The sequence below is a fragment of the Lutra lutra genome, chromosome 16 (genome assembly GCF_902655055.1).
Source record: "Lutra lutra chromosome 16, mLutLut1.2, whole genome shotgun sequence".
In the NCBI taxonomy this organism is placed as follows: Eukaryota; Metazoa; Chordata; class Mammalia; order Carnivora; family Mustelidae; genus Lutra; species Lutra lutra.
In genome coordinates, this window is record NC_062293.1 from 57,434,471 (window position 1) to 57,455,287 (window position 20,817).

The following is a 20,817-nucleotide window of genomic DNA, read 5'->3' on the forward strand; positions in this document are numbered from 1 at the left end:
CAGACCTTCCTTATGGTATTACACATCCTAGAAGTGGGTCCCTTTTTGGGAAGCAGTGAGTAAGAAGGGGGCACAAGAAATCCTGGTGTTCTGTGGCACTCTGTTTCTTGTCAGGGTAGTGACTAATTGGGGGTGTTCCCTCCACAAATTATCACTGAGCTGTACACGTCTTTTTATGACTTTGCTGTTTACATGTTCTACTTGAACTTAAAAATATATATATAAGTGCATGTATACATATGTACATTTTTATGTATTATACATGCAGACAAGTGTGTATATACCTGTATGTGTACATGTATATGTATACATACTTACATATATAATGTAACACATAGTGTAATAAGTAGTACATACAATGTAAGCTCTTGTAGTACTGTATACTTAAGAACACTACAAAAACACATATATATTTAATCATATATGCTTATGTGTGAGGATACGAACATATATACACTTTCATATGGATACATATGTGTGTACACACACACACTCACACACGCCAAGAGCTATGTCCTGCACAGACCAGAAGATGGAGATGTGAGTCAGCAGAACTAGAAGAAAACCGCTCAGCCCTTCCCAGTGTGCAGATTTTGAGAAGTTGGGGTTTTTTTTAACCCTTGAAAGTGAGAGAGGGAGTGCTCGGCTTGCCTGTTCTGCCCACTTCCAGAAAAGGAGCCGTGTTCCCCTTCTGTCTTCATTTTCCTCTCCTTCCCTTCCTCCATTAACGGCAGCCCTGTTTGTCATTTGAAGACTTGCCCTTGGTGACTGTAGACCCCTGCCCAGCCTGTCTGCCGGTTCTTGCCCCCTCCACCTTCCTTCCTCACCTTTAGATCTTTCTTTTCCATTGCTCTTTCCCCCAGGGGGGAAAAATGTGTGATTCTGGCATTTCTTGATTTTAGTGTTTGTTTCCTACTCTTGATATTAAAAGCAGAGGGATGAGTTCAGTACCACTTTCTATCAGTCTTCACTTAATGCCGTGGGTCTTTATTCCCCTAATATCTTCCCTCCCCTTGATCCCCTTCCCTGTGGAAATGACTCGTCCTTAATTGGATTTGAAACAAATTATCAACACGATGCAGGCTGATTATAACAAGTCAAACCATACTGAGAGGTAGCCAAAAATTAATTCGCTCCCATTCTTTCCCTGCAGTGCCATTATCCTGAAGTAAGTAGTGTTAACCGTTTGAATGGTTTCCTTCCCTGCATTTATCTGTGTTTATTCAAATATTTGCAAATATATTTACATAGGTATGCATTTTCCTTTCCTATTTTTTTTTTGTGAAAACAGAGTTGTCCTATATATATATATCACTCTGTAATTTACATTTTTCATTTAAATTCGAACCGACCTCCCAATCAGTAGATCTAACAAACTCTTTTCAATAGCTGCATTATTCCACAGTATAAATAAGCAGTTATTCATCCAACCACTCCCCATTTGATGGGTGCTGAGTTGTTTAGTTTTTTTGCTATGACAAGTAAATGCAGCAGTTGGGATCCCTGGTGACGTGGCTTCTATTTCTCTAGGACATGGCCCCCAATATGGCTAGAATGAAGGGATGGGTATCCAAGTTCAGCAGGCACTACCAAATCTGTTCCTTAAAGTCTCAGTGCGTCCCAGTACCCCCCAGCGCCATATGGCGGAGCCCTGTGCCCTGTTACAGAACTGGCTGGGTTTTGTTGATCTGATGGGCAACAAACAGTATCTTGTTTTGAATTGCAGTCTTTAACCTCTGACATATTTGTGACTTTTGATGGGAAGGTAATAAAATTTCCTACCCCTGTGTGTATTAATTGTAAATTCTAAAAAGCACGTGGGAATTGAAAAAGAAAATTCCCGTCTATGAAGTAACAGGGAGAAGAACCCAAAAAACACCTACGTGCACTGTATCATAAGTTACTTGTGGGGTTTTTTTTTTTTGTTTTTTTTTTTTGTTTTTGAAAAAAGGCCTATCTAATACTTGTCAACTTGGGCTTTTATAAGTGAAAATGTGTGAGAAACTGAAAAAAGCATTTTCTGGTTTATTCAAAAGGGTTTTCTGTTTCTCCTGCCCTCTCTTGTCTGTTTATCAAGCACTTTCAGATATTATTTAAGCCTCATAATACTCTTTGTGGGTAAGAGAGGAGAGAGGAGTGCTGCTTTGCAGATAGGGACACTAGTGCGCGGAGAAGCCATTGTACCCAAGGTGAATAAATCAAAGCGAAAAACTAGAACTCAGGTCTCCCTGTCCTTTGCTGTAGTTTTTTCTCTTGCCACCCCCCCCCCCCCGGATTTTGGTCTCCTTCCATAGTTCCCTCGTAGGGACCCTCACTGGTTCATTTCTCATTGGCTTCGAGTACTTTGTCCTTCTTCCTGGTCCTGGTTCCCTCCATACATTCAAGCCCCATATGACAAAATCTGCTGTGTAATTTAGTGGTGGGAACAAAGGGTCTGGTATTAAAAAACCTGGGTTTCAATTTTGACTCCATCATTTTTTTGTAAAAATGCAGGTCATCACGACTCCACAAAAGATTGTGAAGTCCCGATGAGATAAAGGTAGGCGAAGGGGTATGTTTATGCCTCAGTAAAGTGCTTTGTGAACAGAGCTAACCATGTGCTGTCACGGCTCTTAGCAGAGGGGGATCCAGAAATGGCCTGCCCTTTGGAAAGCCCTTTCTGTCCTGGCCCAATTAGAGAAGGGTACATGAGAGTTGACAGGTAAGTGCTGAATCGTGAGCTGTGGGCCATGCATGGTCTAGGAGATAAGAACAGTTTGAGAGCTGGGGGAGGCAGAGAAGGTGGAGAAACGAGACTTGACATAGCCAACATGGCCGTCATAGAGTCAGTAGAACTTGTGTATTTTCCCTCTTACTTGGGTGCTTTCTTGAACCCTCCTCTTTCTAGACTGATCACATCGCATATCATCTGAATCCTGGTGTCCATCTGTCCATAGAGATACCCCAGGGCATGTAGAGGTTCCTGGGCCCTGTCCCCAGAGGGAAAATGAAAAGCACAGTTAAAAGCCTGGGTGCCTGTCTTGAGAATTCAGTTTTTAGATGGGAACTAGATGAATTGATGTGATTGAAAACAGGATGGTTGTGGTGGAAATGATGACCATGCAGGTGACTGGTGGCTTTGGCGCATCTTGGATGCATACACATTATTCACGGACACCTGCAGCCCGTCTTTTAATGCCAGGTTTGGATTTTTGTATATCAGCTGATACAAATACAGATTTCTACCACCGTTGATCATCCTTCTGCCTGCTAAAAATTTCATTTATCACGCTTGCATCTTTGTCACAGAACAGTTCACGCAATTAAGTGAATATTTTACTGCATTTTATTTTTATTTTATAAGATGAGTGAGGATGAAAGCAAATGGGGGGGGTGGTAGAGTCAAGGCAAAGATGGAGATCACTGGTCATGCCGAATGCTTAAATGTAAGTTGTTAACATCAGTTGGGTGCCCAACAGATGTGTTGTTTGAGTGTTCTTGGTCGTGAAGAATGGAATGGGAGATGTAGGGCCATTGTAATTGAGCACCTCCCCCAACATATAAGCATATTGTTGACTTTGGCTCATTATGTTTCCAAACATGTTTTCAGGAGTGCTTTATGGAAGGAGCTGCTTATAAGTGTAAGTATAATGCTCATTGCTAAGTGCTCTGTAGTTGAATTATAAGCAACAACCAGCAGATGGCTCTCCGTCACCAGAAATTTGGCCTAGCAGCTAATTCATCTCACTTAGAAGTCTTCAGTTTTCTACACCACCCCTGTATCCCCCTCTTCTACTCTTCAGGACCCCTGGCAATCAAACACTTAGGGTAAAGAACTGTTCCTTTTGGTTTTCTTTTCTCGATTTGGGGCTGCTTGGGTAACCCTTAGGAAAAGCACACCGGGATTTCTGAATTTACGTTTGGAGGTCAAAACTGGCCAGGACCTTCTCCAGCTTCCATTTCTGTTCTTCTGTGAACCATCTTGTCAAGTTTGTAACTTAACATTAACAGTTGTTGTTGGGCGGTGTGGTTGGCAGGGAGGAAAGGAAACATGGGAATGGATAAAACTAGAAAAATATTTGACTGCAGTAGATTTTAGAGATGCCATGGAAGGGTCTTCTTGGGTGATATGTAAGAGGATATTTTCCTTGTGTGAGTTCTTACCTGTTCTGGCCTCAGACTCAATAAAGATGATGTGTTCAACTTCACAAAAGCAATTATTGAGTATTTGCAGAAGGCACAATGTGAGGCCATTTAAGGTCCCCAGAGTATCAGCTCCTATGAGGTCAGATATTGGTCTGTCTTGTTCACTTCCAAGCCCCAAGCTTAGAGCCTGGCTTGTCAAAGGTGCTCAGGAAGTACTTGTTGGAAGGATGGATAGACAGGTGGACGGGGTACAGAAAAAAAGGATAGAGTCCTGGCCTAGAGAGGTTGGCCATCTAGCAAACACGACCACAAGAGAGTAGCAAGAGCAGTTTTACTTTTGGGTCACTCTTAGGAACTATGTAGAAGTTTGAGAAGATTCTAGAAGGAAATAAAAAAAAATTCCTCTTCCGCTAGGTTGTGTCACTTCCCCGAGCCCCTCACGTTTGGAAATCTTTATACCCTGTTTCTGGTCTGTTCACCAACGCTTGGGGAGTTTTCCTGTGAGTCACTGCGGGAATTGTCCCTCTCTTGCTGTTCCCCCTTGTCATTTCCCTCATCCAGACCCCTGTCACCTTCCGCCTGAATTCCACCAGCCTCCTGGCCCCCCTCCCCGCCTGTGGCCTCTCCTCAGCGTAATCCAGGCCGCATATTGTTGCCAGATTTTGCCTCCCAAGAATTTATGTCAAAGAATCTATTTCTGATTGAAATTTGAGCCCGTGTGCATCTTTATATTCGTGGAAAGAAACTGCCAAGAAAAGTTCGGAGAAAGGAATTACCCTTTGCATACCGCGGTAGCATTTTCTCATCTTTTTGGACAAGTCGAATTGCAGAGTTTCACAGGCTCTGAATCAGCTCATGGACACCCTAGAAATACCTTCTCCGGTCCTGTTTGCACACCGCCCTGTGGTCTGTGAATACTCAAACGCTGATACTTTTCTAGACAAAACACATTTTATATAGTCACTTGGACATCTTTTCTGAGATGCTAAGAACAATGAAGGAAACTTACCTCTAGGAATTCACTGCTCTTTCAATATCTGTGTGATGAGAACGCCCTTCCCTACCACCTTCCAACAAGCTTCAGCCCATTTGTCAGCGGAAAAACATGGGTTACCTGCCCCAGCCCCCACCCCCAGGTAGTATCATAATTTCATGCACATCATTTGCTTTTGGGGATAAAAATGAAATATTTTTATATCTTTAGAAGCAACTGTGAAACCTTTTGGTATAAAATCTTGATAAGACAGGTATCCAACCCATTTATTAATGTGTTCATTTCAGAAGTTGTATTCGCTAGAGAAATTCCATCCTGAAAGAATATGGAGGAAAAATAACTGGTATATTAAAAAAAAAAAAATTTCCAGTCTCCCCTAGCTTCCAGAACGTAGTGTTTAGCATTTCCCTTCCTTAACTTCCTTCTAGAAGAGAAGCACTCCCTCCGTGTTGTTTTGGAAGCAGGGTTGAGCTGTACTGTGTTTCAGTAAAAGAATTCTCTTTCCGGTGATACCCTTTTCATCTGCTTCAACATTATTAGTTTCTGCTGTTGGACTCGGAGGCACCCAACAACTGATTAAGTTTTGTTTGCTTTTTTTTTTTTTTTAAATCTCTCAAGATGGAGATGTTAGATACTGCTTTGATTTTGTCTCCCTCTTGCCTAAAGAGCTCAGTGGTTTTCCTGGTTCTGTTGCATAAACATGTACTGAATGCTTGTTCTTTGACATGTTGCAAGGCACTGGTTTTTTGGGGGTTTTGGGTTGGTTTTTTTTTTTTTTTTTTTTTTTTTTTTTTTGGCTACGAGGGATATAAACATGACTGTCATGTGGCCTCTTTCCTCGCAGAGCTCATAATTTAGGAAGGGAGACAGATAAGTAAATAACTCACTACAATCCTGCTTGATAAATGCCACGTTGGAGGTTTTGAACAAAGTGCCATGGGAGCGCCCGCGAGTGATTGATTCAGGGGAGGGGGGGTGGGGATGGGAATCAGGAAGGACCAAACAGGAGAAGTGACATTTGAGTTGAGCCTTAGGGGATGAATAGAATTTTGCCAGATGGACAAAGGGTGGGGGGTGGGGACCCTCCAGACTCATACAAAAACATGAGAACGTGGAAGTTTGTGCCTTTGTCTGAGAAGCCATGAGTGGTTTGTGGGGCCAGAGGAAGAGTAGGGTAGGGACCCGGGTGCTGGGAGACGAAGTGGCAGAGATCCTTGGGGCCACGTTGTTGAGCTAAAACGTTGTCTGTTGCTTCTAGGGAGCTGTGAAAGTTTTAAGGGAGGGAAATGTGCCAGCCAGATCTCTGTTTTAGAAGGAGGGTTCCGGCCACGGGGCACAAGGTGATTTGGGTGCGGGTGACCTGGACCCGAGGTGATGAGGGTCTAAAACAAGGCAGCACCCGCGGGGCAGGGGCTGGTGGAAGGAGGGCTGAGACTTGGGCACGGCCCTCAGGGAGGCCTTGGGAATGGATGAGATGGGGGGCGGCGGGGAGAGCAAAAATCATACAAGGGAGACAGGTTTGGGTGACTTGGGAATCTAGTGTTGCCGCTCACCTAAAGAGTGCGTGCGTGTAGGAGAAGAGAGGCTATGGGGTGAAAGGATAGGTGTGATTTGGAGTGTGTTGGGTTTGCAGTGGAATACCCAGTCAGAGGTCCCAAAACAAGAAGACCTATGTGCAAGGGGAGCCTGCAGGACAATTTCATAGGTAGAGGTGAGGCTGAAACTCTTGAGCATGGTGATTTTCAATCAGGATGTGGGGGGAGAGGACCTGCCTCCCTTGCATTTTGATATGTGGGGTTTCAGATTCTGATCCTGCCCTGCTAGGGAGGGGAGCATGCCCCCCCCCCGCCCCCGTTACGAACCCACTGCCATAAGGACCCAAGAGAATGTGTCCTATTTCACTTGTACCAGGGCGGAAAAAGTACGTGGGCACCTGTTAGCTCCTGGGGTTTGGTGGGGTTTTTTTAAGATTTTATTTATTTATTAGAGCACAAGCAGGGGGAGCTGCAGGCAGAGGGAGAAGCAGGCTCCCTGCTGAGCAAGGAGCCAGAGGTGGGACTCGATCCCAGGACCGTGGGATCATGACCCGAGCTGAAGGCAGGTGCTTCATCGACTGAGGCCCCCAAGCTCTCTTGCTGGCTCCTGTTCGGACAGCTTGCAGCCACAGGAGCAGATAGCATTGCCCAGAGAGAGATCAGATGGGAGGAAGAGACAGTCTGAATGGAATTGCTGAGGAACACGACTGTTTAAGGGGCAGGTGGAGGAAGAGGGCCTTGCAAATTACAGAGAAGCGACTGCCCGTGGAGGGGTGGGGTGTAGACTGGAGGAAGCCAAGGGAGGAGAGGCTGGGTCACCGATAAGGGCTACTGTCAAGGGCTATGGTCGGCCATGACATATGAGGACTGGACAAGGGGCAGAGCGGCAACAGGGGACATTCAGGCAGTAAGGAGACCACGGGGGAGGAGGAAGAGTTTTGTAGAGCGGCCGGGCAGCCTGAGACGGCAGCAGAAGTCAGGCTGCTGAGCATAGTTCCTTCTTTAGGGAAACTTGGCTGTGAACCGGAGGATTTCTAGGATGGGAAACAACGAGTGTGCGAAAATGATAAGGTTGTGCAGGAGTGAGGATGGAGGGGATGAGGAGAGCAGATGCAGGCACGCCCTGGGATTAATGCTGTCAGACCCAGCCCTCCAGCTTCCACCCTCTCCACTCTCCTCCGGGGCCCCGTATGGCTCACAGCCCCTGCCCCAGAGACCTCATCCACGTGTGTGTCCTTTCCCGCCCTCCCCATACCGCTAACCCTACCCACCGTGCAAGGCTCTATCCAGTCTCCCTACCTTCAGAAGGCCTCCCCTGCAATGGTGGAGAGACAGTGCCTTGGGTCGAGCGTGAAGGCGGGGGTTCACCTGGGGGGCTCAGTCGGTGAAGCGTCTGTCTTTGGCTCAGGTCATGATCTTACGGTCCTGGGATGGAGTCCTGCATTAGGCTCCCTGCTCAGCGGGGAGACTGCTTCTCCCTCTCCCTCTCCCTCTGACCCTCCTTCCTGCTTGTGTTCTTTTTCTCTCTGTGTCTCAAATAAATAAATAAAATCTTTTAAAAAAAGTGCGAAAAGGTGGGTGTCACCTGTAGCTCTGCCGCTAAGTGTGCTACCTCCAGAAAGTCACGTGATGTATCTCTTTTCTTTGGTTTTCTGGTCAGTAATACCCGCTCTAACTTACACACAGGCTTGTGTACAATATGAATGAGATCAGGGCTGTGAAATGCCTCTGAAATCACACACAACACGGCACGATGGTGCGACACTACCATTTCCTGACTGCATGGACTGATTTCATTCATTCAGGTCTGGTTTTCGCTGGATAAGTTAATTCCCTCAACTTTGATTTTTCCTTCAGTGCCTGTTTCTCTGAGCACAGAGGTTATCATGAGGAGCAAGACAGTCCCTACCCCGGGGAGCTTCTAGTCTGGTGTGGGAGGCAGGAAATAAATAATTACATCCTATCTAACAGCTAGTTGTTGAAGTGCTATAGAGAAAAATAATGCAAAAGAAGGAGGAGGCAGGCCTAGGTTGCAGAGAAGGGTACTGTTTTATTTTATTTTTTAAAAAGATTTATTTATTTGAGAGAGAGAGGGCGGGTCAGAGGGAGAGTGAGAATCTCAAGCAGACTCTACTGAGCTTGGAGCCTGACTCGGGACTCGATCCCATGACCCTGAGATGACCTGAGCCTAAACCAAGAGTCAGACACTTAACTGACTGAGGCAGCCCAGAGATAGGAGTAGTCAGGGGACATCCTGAGGAGATGATATCTCAGCAGAGGAGAATCAAGTGACGGGGCAAGGCCGCGGGGCCATCTGTGGGAAGAGTGCCTTAACCCCACGGGCACAGCAGGTGCAAAGGACCTGAGATGAGAAGGTGTGCACTGTGTTCTAGAAACAATAAGGAGGCTAGTGTGGCTTGTAGGTTCTAGTAAAGGCGTTGCATTTTATACCGATGGTGATGCTAGATCGTGGAGGGTGGGAGCAAAAGCAGGAGACAGGAAGGGATATGGCGTAGAAGCAATAGCACGAGAAGAAATGGTCAGACTTTAGATATATTCTGATGGGTTTGCTAATGCAGTAGATGCTGTGGGTTATGAGTCAAAGTTGGTGCCAAGATTTTGATCCTGAGCCAATGGGTCAGTAGTGCTCTTAAATTAAAATTGGGAAAATGGGGGGAGAGAATAAGTTTCTGTGGGGGAAAATGTTCTCCCCCACCCCCGCTTTTATTTATGCAATTTTGTACTTTGTGAGAGAGAATTTAAGTACAGGCCTTCCAGATCCTCTAATTCAGTGATTTCCGAGTGAAAGTCCTCTGCTGCAGGTTTATAAAAAACACCTGCCTCCCTCTTCTCAAAGTGAGTCTTCCCCTAGTAATGAAGGTGTCCTCTTCCTCCAGAGTTGGGCCAGAAAGCAAGTTGGACATCATTGACCTACTTCATTTGCTTGTTCTATGGGTGAGAAGAACAGAGCTGAAGAGGTTGTTGGAATGGCCAGGGATACGAGGCTAGCTGTGATCCTCTTCTGGTTAATAATTATGTTGCATGTGGTTAGTTTCTGTTTTCAGTTCGATGGTAAACTCCTTGAAAGCAGGAATCATGTCTTAAAGTCTTTCATGTTTTCCTTCTTGCCTCAGAGAATGCTGAGTAATAACAGGCATCATTCCACATATTAACTTGAACATATTCATGAAAAGAAAATCAAGTCTTCCGCAAACGTTGATGCCTGTGATCTTACCTGCGCCTGCAGTTAAAGACGTATCCATTGCTGAGTTTCCCACTGGAGTTGGGGCATCAACAAAGTATAAGCACCAGGGGCAGAGACAGACAAAGTTCAGCCTTGAACTTCCAAACTTGGAAAGTTTCCAAACTTCCAGTGCTTTGGAATCAGATAACCAAGGAGAGAGGCGTTAGGGAAGCATGTTGGCGTTGGTGTACTTTGGCCAGTCACACACCGCTTACTACTGCTTTTATATGGAACTATGTGAGAGTGAGACCAGAGCCGTTCTGTAAGTGCTTAAGGCCTTGGTGGGTCTGCCTTCAGCCCCGGGAAATCTTTCCCGTATGTCTGCTGGGCTCCTGTGTGTTTGATGTTAATATTAAGCAGTGCCCATGCGGCCCTGTGTTCTCTCATATGCGTTAAATATAGATAGATATGTAAAGGCCGTAGTTCTCATTTGTTGTTTTTGAGATTGCTCAATCCGTTTGATTACATCTGTTCTGTTTTCTTCTTTAATCGTTTGTAAAAACGCGCTCTCAGTGTGGCAAGAGCCACCCGCGGGACATTCCAGCATCAACTTTGGAGGAACGATGTCCACTGTCCGTGCAGGTGCGGTGTACTCATTTGAGTGGGTGGCTGCTTGGAGCTGGTGACAGACAGCACGCTGCTGAGGTCACTGTCTGGGGCTCTGACCCACTGCACTGGTCTTAGCATTTGCTTCCATACGCAGCCTCCCATAGGAGTCCTGTTTTGATCGCTTCCTGGCCTTTCGGCTAAGGTCAAGGGTAGGAGTCCTATTTTGAGCCAGAGTGGTGTTTGCAAGGAGCTGGTCGAGTCAAAGAACACTTTGTGAACTTCCTCTTCCTTCCCCTTCTCCGATGCTTTCTTCCCCGTCTTCAGAGTTAGATGAGCCTGAATCAGATTATTCTAGGGACAGTCTGCCATCTTGAAGTCTTAGATCCTTGGGGCCCCAGGTAAAGGAAGGCCTTACAGCAGTGAACCTGCCATTTTGACAAGATGGCAGCAAGCTGTGCTTCTCTTGGGCACATCTGTGTCCTTGAGTAGAGGGCAGCCCTGTGCTTAAAATCCGAGTCCAAGGAAGTTCAAAGCTTTCTTCTTGCCTGGGTTTGTTTCTCCATATGTAGCATCTTCTCTAGGTTCCAGAGTGCTCGACTGAACATGAAGTTGGTACAGCTCTTCGTGCTTAGTGTGCGCAGTGTCCCATATGCGTGGTATTTGCCCTGGCCGCGCAGTGCGTTCAGCAAGAGAACGAGACTAGCTACCATTGGTTGAATAACTTATCTTCCAAGAACGGCACTGAAGGCTTTCCACACATTTCCCACCTGGGCTCCCTCCCACCCACCACCACCAGAAAGGAAGGAGCTCCCGTAAAAAAAAAAAAGCATACATTGTCAGTGCAGAGATTTTGGCCTGTTTCTCCTATATTCTGTTTTGTTCTCATTCCCTTGAATGAGAATGCCTACCACATACTAAGTCTCGAATAAATGTTTGTTGAGTAAATGGATTATTTTATTTCCTCCCCGGCAGCCCTCGTGGTGAGATTGGCTGTCCGGATTTGCTGGTAGGGGGGTGGGGCCGGGATTTGAACCTGTGTCGACAGCTGCTCACTCTGGGTTGGGGCAGGGGGTCAAGTCCCGCCAAGGGTGACTTCTGGTTCCTGCCGTCAGCTAGTAGACGTGAGGCTCACCTACATAAAAGATTCAGTGGTGGGGTAGCACTTATTTCCAGGCAACACAAGAACTGTGCAAAGTGCTAGAGGAGTCATGAGTGGGGGAGAGGTGAGTGAATGCGTGTACACCGTTTAGAGCTGTGCTCGCTGCGTGTGCTTGCTACGTGTCACCCCTGTTGTGACCACGACTATGATGATGTCACCATCATTTTCTATGACTCCTATGAACCAGACTCCCAAAGGAATGACTGTTCATTTGTGGCATGAAATGGCCAGAGATGGTTTCATGAACAAGGTGGTCATTGAGGCTTGGACAGAATGTGGGCAGGTGCGGACAGGAAGGGAAATACTGGAGATGAAAATCCTATAAACCGAGGCTGAACACATGTGTTTTCTGTTCCTGGGACAGCAAGGACGCCACTCTGCCTGGCACAGAAGGGGTGTGTGGGCTACTAGGGCCAGTAAAGATTAAGACTGATAATTCAGAATTTATTTATTATGGCCTGAGCACTACATTGTGTCTGTGAGATCGGATTTGAAACCCTGTATCTGTTTCTTTCTTACGCAATCCAACCCTCTTTAATAAGAAATGCCACAATCTGTGGTTGCAACGTTGTATCTTGTTGAGAAATAGTATTTGTGCCTTTGGTGTCACATAGCCTGTGAGACAGATAATGAAGAGGCCACTTCTGTTTGGCCTCATGTTTATGAAATTTAAGACCCTCATTTATGATTATTGACTCAAATATATCTTGGAAGATTAGTAAGGCTATTATATGCTGCTGTAGCCTCCTTAACAGGCTGTAATTCCCCGGGGACCAGGCCTGTGCCTCATTCATCCTCGAACCTCTTCCAGCACTGAACACAGTTGCTGGCATAAACTAAGGACGCAATAAATTGTGGTTGAATTGAATTTGCAAAGCATGTGAAGTTGGCCACCTCTGCGCTTGCGGGAGTAATTTGCAGCAGAGCTATATTTTTTGACTTATGTAACGCATTTCATCTTGTTCCAGGTCCAGCCTGATGACTGGAGGGGCTAAGCGAGGAGTCCCCAACCCTTGGCTCTTTGAGGAGCCAGAGGAGACCAGAGGTTTGGGTTTTGATGAACTCCGGCAACAGCAGCAGAAAATTATCCAAGGTATTGAACACCGCAAGAGGGCGGGCCCAGAGACCTTGTCAGAATTTTACTACCTTCTCGAATGTTCCTTACTACCATTGAAGATCACGGGGAAAGCTGTTGGTCCTCGAAAGCTCTTGGTGATATCCTGAGGCATAGACAGATGGTGTCATCCATCAGGGGAACCCATGGAAGTAATGATTTCCACTGGGAGGGAGAGCGCTCCCAGAGCTCTGAGTCTCGTAAACCCAGGCAAATCTGATGTACGTGCCTCCCTCCCTTCACTCCACGATGGGACTCATTCTCCAAACACAACACTCCCCTCTTTTTCTTCTACAAAATAAGTCCATTTGGCTTTTACCTTCAAGTTCATCTTGTCCAGTGATTTTTAAGCCTAATTGGTTTCTTCTGCATTTTTAAATTTCACAAGTAATGCATGATTGTTATGGAAGGTTCAAACAATACAGGGATATGTAATGTGGAAAGCTCCCCTTATTGGTCCTCTAATCTCAAACTGTAAACAGATCAATATATCTGTCCTCAGGCTTTTTTTCTACACACACATACACATAGAAGCACACATATTTTTATGTCAGTGAGATTATGATAAAGGGTAATGCCATAGCTTTGACATTTTTGTTTAATGTGTGTCATAGACATTTTTCATGTGCCTGTTTTTGTACATGGTTTTTGTGTATTACAGGTATGTCTTTCTTTCTAATACCTTTTCAGAACAGTTTTACTGAGATATACTTGACATGTCATAAACAGCACATACTTAAAAATGTACGATTCAAGAAGTTTTGAGATATGTATGACACTACGTCTGTCCTGTATGTTTTCTATCAGATTTACCACTAAGTATTTCATGTTTTTTATTCTCTTCTTAACGGCATTTTAAAATTTCTACTTCTGATTGTTGCTAATGTGTAAAAGTGCAACTGATTTGTGTATATTGATCTTGGATTATGCAGCCTTGTTAAACTCAGTAATTTGTTCAGAGCTTTTTCATAAAGTCTGTAGGACTCTCTTTTTTCCTCTTTTTAGAGCAGTTTTCAGTACACAGGAAAATGTACTGGAAGGTTCTTTTGCATGTGAGTGTCCATTTGTTCCCACACCATTTGTTGAAAAGACTTGTTTCTCCACTGCTTTCTTTGCCTTTGCTGCTTTGCCAGAGATCATTACGATATTTCTGTGGGTCCATTTCTGGGAAGTCTGTTCTGTTCTGTTGATCTGTTCTTTCATCTGTAGCACAGAGTCTTAAATACTGTAGCTTTAGGATAACTCTTTTTTTTTTTTTAAGATTTTATTTATTTATTTGACAGAGGGAGAGACAGCAAGAGAGGTAACACAGGCAAGGGGAATGGGAGAGGGAGAAGCAGGTTTCCCACTGAGTGGGGAGCCTGATGCGGGGCTCGATCCCATGACCCTGGGATCATGACCTGAGCCAAAGGCAGCTGCTCAACAACTGAGCCACCCAGGCGCCCCTAGAGTAACTCTTGAGGACAGGTAGTGTCAGCGTTCATCTTTTGTTCTTCTCCAGCAATACTGTGTAAGGTGTTCTGAGTCTTTTCCCTCTCCCTATACTTTTAGAGTCAGCTAGTCAGTATCCATAAAATAATCTGCTGGTATCTTGATTGAAATTGCTTTAGATTGGGGCACCTGGGTGGCTCAGTGGGGTAAAACCTCTGTCTTCTGCTCAGGTCAGGATCCTGGGATCGAGCCCCACATCGGGCTCTCTGCTCAGCGGGGAGCCTGTCCCCCCCCCCCCCCCCGTCTGCCTCTCTATCTATTTGTGATCTCTTTCAAATAAACAAATAAAATCTTAAAAAAAAAAAAAGAAATTGCATTAGATCTATAAAGTGGGGGGGAAACTGATGTCTTGACAATATTGAGTCTTTCTGTCCACATACATGGAATCTCTCTCTTTTCGTTTTTTTTTTTTTAAAGGTTTTATTTATTTATTTAACAGAGAAATCACAAGTAGGCAGAGGCAGGCAGAGAGAGAGAGGGAGAAGCAGGCTCCTCGCTGAGCAGAGAGCCCGATGTGGGGCTCGATCCCATGACCCTGAGATCATGACCCAAGCCAAAGGCAAAGGCTCTAACCCACTGAGCCACCCAGGTGCCCCTTAGTTATTTTTGATTCCATCCATCAGTTTATAGTTTTTCTCTAGAGATCTTATACTTATTTTGTTAGATTAGACCAAAGTACTTAATTTTGAGGGATGCTGATATAAATGGTATTGTGTTTTTAATTTCAAATTCCACCCATTCTTTGCTGGTTTATAACGAAGTGAATGACTTTTGTATATTAACTTTGTATCCTGCAACCTTGCTATAATCGCTTTTTAGTTTGAGGAGATTTTTTTCGTTCTTTTGGATCTTCTCCTTCACACGATCCTGTCATCTCTAAACAAAGTTTTATTTCTTTCTTCCAAATTTGTACATTATTTTTTTGTCTTGTCTTGTCTCATCTGGTTGCATTAGCTAGAACTTCCATACAATGTTGAAAAGGAGTGTTGGGAGAGGACATCCTTTCCTTGTACCTGATCATAGTCGGAAAGCGTCAGTTTCACACCATCAAGTGTGATGTTAGTTCTGGGAATTTCATAGGTATTCTTTATCAAGTTGAGGAAATTCTCCTTTATTCCTAGTTTATTATACATCATTGGATTTGATTTGCTAATTTTTTTTGAGGATTTTTTTTATCTATTAACGTGAGTGGTACTGGTCTGTGTTTTTCTTTTCTTTAATGTCTTTGTCTAAGTTGGTATTAGGACAATGATGGCCTCAGAAAATGACTTAGGAATTATCCTCTTTGCTTCTGTGCTCTGGAAGAGATTGTAGAAGAATTGGTATAATTTCTACCTTTGATGCTTGGTAGAATTCACCAGTGAACCCTTTTGGGCCTGGTGTTTTCTGTTTTGGGAGGTTATTGTTAATTCAGTTTCTTTAATAGATACAGACCTATTCAGATTGTCAGTTTCTTCTTCTGTGAATGTTGGCAGCTTGTGTCTTTCTAGGAATTAGGCCTTTTCATCTAGGTAATCAAATTTGTGGGCATAAAGTTGTCCATAATATTTCTTTATCTTTTTGATATCCATTAGAGCTTTAGTGATGTCCATGTTTAAAATTTCTGATTAGTAATTTGTGTTCTCTCTCTCTCTCTCTCTTTTTAGTTAGCTTTGTTAGAAGCTTACTGATTTTATTCATCTTTCTGGTTTCATTGATTTTACTCTGTTGATTTCTTATTTAAATTTCATTGATTTATTACTGTAATAAAGTAATACAGTAATCCTTCTTACTTTGGATTTAATTTTCTTTTTTCTTTTTTTTAAAGATTTTATTTATTTGAGAGAGAGAAAGAATGAGAGAGAGAGAGAGCATGAGAAGGTGGAGGGTCAGAGAGAGAAGCAGACTCCCTGCCGAGCAGGGAGCCCGATGCGGGTCTCAATCCCAGGACTCCAAGATCATGACCTTAGCCGAAGGTAGTTGCTTACCACCCAGGTGCCCCTAATTTGCTCTTTTTTAAAAAAGATTTTATTCTTTTAAAGAGAGCGAGGGACTCCTGGGTGGCTCAGTCATTAAGTGTCTGCCTTTGGCTCAGGTCGTGATCTCATGGTCCTGGGATGGAGCCCCACATTGGGCTCCCTGGTCAGCAGGAAGCATGCTTCTCCCTCTCCCACTCCCCTTGCTTGTGTTCCCTCTCTCGCTGTGTCTTTCTATGTCAAATAAATAAATAAAATCTTAAAAAAAAAAGAGAGAGAGTGAGAGAGAGCACAAATAGGGAGGAGGAGAAGCTGGCTCCCAGTGAGCAGGGAGCCTGATGCGGGGCCGGATCCCAGGACCCTGGGATCATGACCTGAGCCGAAGGCAGACATTCAACAGACTGAGCCACGCAGGCGCCCCTAATTTGCTCTTTTTCAAGTTTTCTGAAGGGTGGGAAGACTCTTGATCTTAGATCTCTCTTTTTTCCCTAACATAAATATTCAGTGCTATAACTTTCCCTCTGTGTACTACTTTTGCCATATCTGGTAAATTTAGTTTTATTTTCATTTTCATTTACTTCAAAGTATTTGGAAAGTTCCCTTGAGATTTCTTTTTGATCATGTGTTATTTAGAAGTTGTTTAATCTCCACGTATTGGGGTGTTTTCTAGTTATTTCTGTTACTGATTTTTTTTTAAAGATTTTATTTATTTATTTGACAGAGAGAGATCACAAGTAGACGGAGAGGCAGGCAGAGAGAGAGAGAGAGGGAAGCAGGCTCCCTGCTGAGCAGAGAGCCCGATGCGGGCCTTGATCCCAGGACCCTGAGATCATGACCTGAGCCGAAGGCAGCGGCTTAACCCACTGAGCCACCCAGGCGCCCCTGTTACTGATTTCTAACTTCATTCCATTGTAGTTTGAGAGCAGACGTTGCATGATTTCTATTTTTTTTTTTTAAGATTTCTTATTTATTTATTTGACAAAGCGAGATCACAAGTAGGCCGAGAGGCAGGCAGAGAGAGAGGGGGAAGCAGGCTGCCCGCTGAGCAAAGAGCCCGATGTGGGGCTCAATCCCAGGACCCTGAGATCATGACCTGAGCCGAAGGCAGAGGCCTTAACCCACTGAGCCACCCAGGCACCCCATGATTTCTATTTTTAAAAAATTTGTTAATGTATGTTTTGTGGTCCAGAATGTGGATTATCTTGGGTGAATGTTCCATGTAAGCTTGAGAAGTACATGTATTCTGCTTTTCTTGGATGAAATAGTTTATAGATGTGCCTTATATCCGGTTGATTGATGGTGGTGAGTTCAACTTACTGATTTTTCTGCCTACTGGATCTATTTCTGATAGAGTGATGTTCTATCTCAACTATAATAATGGGTTTATCTATTTCTCCTTGCAGTTCTATCAGTTTTTGCCCCATGTAGTTTGATACTCTGTTGTTTAGGCATGTACACATTAAAGATGGTTGTGTCTTCTGGGAATCATCCCCCTTCTCTGTAGATGATGATTCTTTGTCCCTGATAATTACTTGCTTTGAGGTCTGCTCTGTCTGAAATTAGTATAGCTACTCTTTTCTTTTGATGAGTGTTAGTAAAATTTGTCTTTCTCCATCCATTTACTGTTAATCTATATGTGCCTTTATATTTAAAGTGGGGCTCTTGTAGACAACATGTAGTTGACTCTTGTGTTCTTGATCCACTCTGACATTCTTTTAATTATTGTGGTTTACTTATTAATTTCAATTTGGATGCCTTTTATTTCTTTTTCTTGCCTTATTGCACTTGCTACAATCTCCAATACAATGTCGACTAGAAATTGTGAGAGCAGGCGTCCTTGCTTTGTTTCTAATCTTAGCCAGGGAACATTCATTTGGAAGCTAGGTTTGAATTTTTCTTTTGTTTGGTACTAGATATTTTTGTATTTCCAGAAGTTTTCTTGAGATTTGGGGGGAGGGGCGGTGCAGTTATTTGAGTATTATTTTATCAGGTGGACCAGAACGGTGTTTATTTTAGGGAAGTCAGCAAACCATGATGTGTGGGCCACGTCTCATCCACCACCTGTTTTTGTAATGGGCTGCAGGCTTAAAAACAGTTCTTCCATTTTTAAGTGGCTGAAAAATAGAAGATGATTTCATGACTTGTAGAAATTATATACAATTCAAATGAACTTTTGTGGGAGCACAGCCCTGCTCACTTACTTATGTATTACCTATGGGTGCTTCCCTGCTTCAGCGGCAGAGTTGAGTAGCTGTACTGGGGACCCTATGAACCACAGAGCCCCAGATGTTTGCTGTCTGGCCCTTCATAGAAGATGTTCGCTGCTCCAGCGTCAAGTGGTCTAGCCTGCTAGAAAGCTAAAGGCATTCTGAGCACTCTTAACGCCCCGTAAATCATGAGGTGACCTGGTTGGTGGGAATGAGAGCTATGTCCAACCCCATCTGAGCTCAGAGGGTCATTCCCTCTGGCTTTCAGGTGGTTCTTTCCCTTACGCATGGATCCTGGCTAACGATCACCCAACTGACACCTCAAGGTGGGCCCTGTGCAAACCTCTTTGCACAGCCTTTTCCCCTTTGTGCTGTGCCCTGAGTACTCTCCCCTCCTTGACCTATTTGGATACTTCTCAGTGCTGGGCCCCCCATGCCAGGCAATATGTGGGGCAGCCCTAGAGCTCATCTCAGTTGTTTCCCGTTCCTTGGGGAGCACTGGCCTTCATTTCCTGATACCAGCATCTCTCAACTGTAGTTTTATGTATTTTACCTGTGGTTTTGTGTTTGTTTTTTGTTTTTTGTTTTTGTTTTTGTTTTTCCAGTTGTTTCTTTTTCAGTTGTTTCAGACCAGAAGTAAATCAGGTCCCTGTCAGTCCCTCTTGGCCAGAAGCAGAAGTCTAATTCTGTCTTGAACTCCCCGTCCACAGTGGAATTATCTAGTAAATGAACCTCTGTGCCTCCCTTATCTCTTTAATACTGTGTACTTCTCCCGTTATGTCTGAAGCAAAATAAACCACATAGGGTGCTGTGCACAGCCGTTCACCTACAGTGACTCATCCTTCTGGGTTCATGGTTCCTGAAAGAAGTGTCTTGCTTGCTAGTAGTAATGAATTTTCTGACATTGTTGCTTTTTTTTTTTTTTTTTTGGTCCCAGAAAAGCTGCTTTCCGTCAGGAGAAGTATTCTTGTCACTGAGAGGGCGCTAGGTGCGGAGGCTGCTATAGGTCAGGTGCGAGAGGGTCCCGTCTGCTGGGTTTTGTGTCGGGTTTCCAAAGCAGAGAGCGTCCTTACTGTTTGCTCCATCACCTTTGGGGGTGCGTGGAGGGTGGGGACAGGATGGACACATGAAGGAGTGGGGCACAGTAACTGGCTGCATTCAAGACATTTTCTTCTTCTTCCCTTACCTTGGTGTTCTAAAGTGCTGTATTCCTCTTCACTTTCCCAGCGAGCTGTTTTTCAAGGATATGCATGCACACTAAAAACAATGGAAGCAATCATGACTTTAAACCTTTATCAGCCTTTTCTCTGCCTGAAGAAGCTTGGGGATGGGCTCAGGTTGCCGTGGTTTTCCTTCATTGCCAGGTCCTGCACTAGAAGAAACAAGGACCCCGAAGGGTCATGTCTAACTTCCTTTCGCCCATGGAATCCGTGAGCTTTTCTGTACTTCTGTTGACCCTTAGAAAACACTTTGAAAATCATCCTAAAATAACAGTTTATCGGTAGAACTTAGACTCAAGGCAATGAATGCTCTCCTTTTCTAACTTCGAAATGATGCCTCATGACAACCAGTTGGCCAGCCTTTGGCTTCCGTGCTCCCGAAGCTGTAATTTGAGGCACCGATGGACATGAGGCAGAAGACGCGTGAGGGGCCGGCATTAACCGGATCACCTCGAAAATCCCTGAGACAGAAGAGAGAAGGGTCACTTTTTGGGTAGGACAGACCCTTGCCTCTGAGTTGGATGGCTGACCGTGGAGGAGAGGATGTGCCCTTCCACCTTTTCAGGGGCTCTGTACATAGGGTTTTAATGCCGTCTCTTCGTACCATGATTCCGTCGATGTTCTTTCTAGATTCCAGCAGAAAGTTGGGCATTTGTTCTGGACTTCTGTGTTCTCAGGTCCCTTTGGGTCGGCGTGTGGAATAGCTGAGGGGAAGGTGGCTAGCCAGACCTGGCAAAGCTGGGCAGCTCGCCTTCAAACCTCGGCAACCGTAACTTCACAGATGACCTTCTTGGAAGATACCCTTTCTTGTGGCTGTTACCTATGCCAGGATTCCTCTCTCCAAATCTTAAAACGCAAACAAAAATAGAAACATCTGGGAGTTTTCCCAGTGGAGTAATTAACTTTATCCAGCGTGTCCAGCCTTCCTCCTCCGTCCCTTACTTCCCCTTCTCCTTGCGTCAAATGTGAGAATTCCCATTTCTTCTGTCTGGGCCCTGGACTGACAAAGCATCAACTACTTTTCCTATGACCTAAACTCAGGACTGTCTAGTATTGCCCGCAAGCCCTCCCCTGTGTCCAGCGGGCCCTAAAGTGCATTCTTGTGCAAGCCTCTGTGGTCATTCCTTGATGGAAGCATATTAATTAGGTATGCTCGGTGCCACTGCTTGGGCTCAGAACTGGGGTGAAAATACAGGAAAGGAAGACACAGCTCCAGCTGTTGGG

General features: G+C 44.6%; 1 protein-coding gene across 5 annotated transcripts in view; it reads left to right on the top strand.

The window, feature by feature from the left end:
- Positions 1 to 20,817, top strand: part of STX8 (syntaxin 8) — a 258,686-nt gene that overhangs the window by 38,874 nt on the left and 198,995 nt on the right. For all 5 annotated transcript variants that reach the window (XR_007123565.1, XM_047709079.1, XM_047709078.1 and 2 more), the window contains exon 5: positions 12,575 to 12,699. Coding sequence is in view for 4 of the 5 variants with exons in the window: in XM_047709079.1 (XP_047565035.1) it covers positions 12,575 to 12,699 (125 nt within the window). In the remaining variant the exon portion in view is untranslated. The remainder of the gene's footprint in view (positions 1 to 12,574; positions 12,700 to 20,817) is intronic.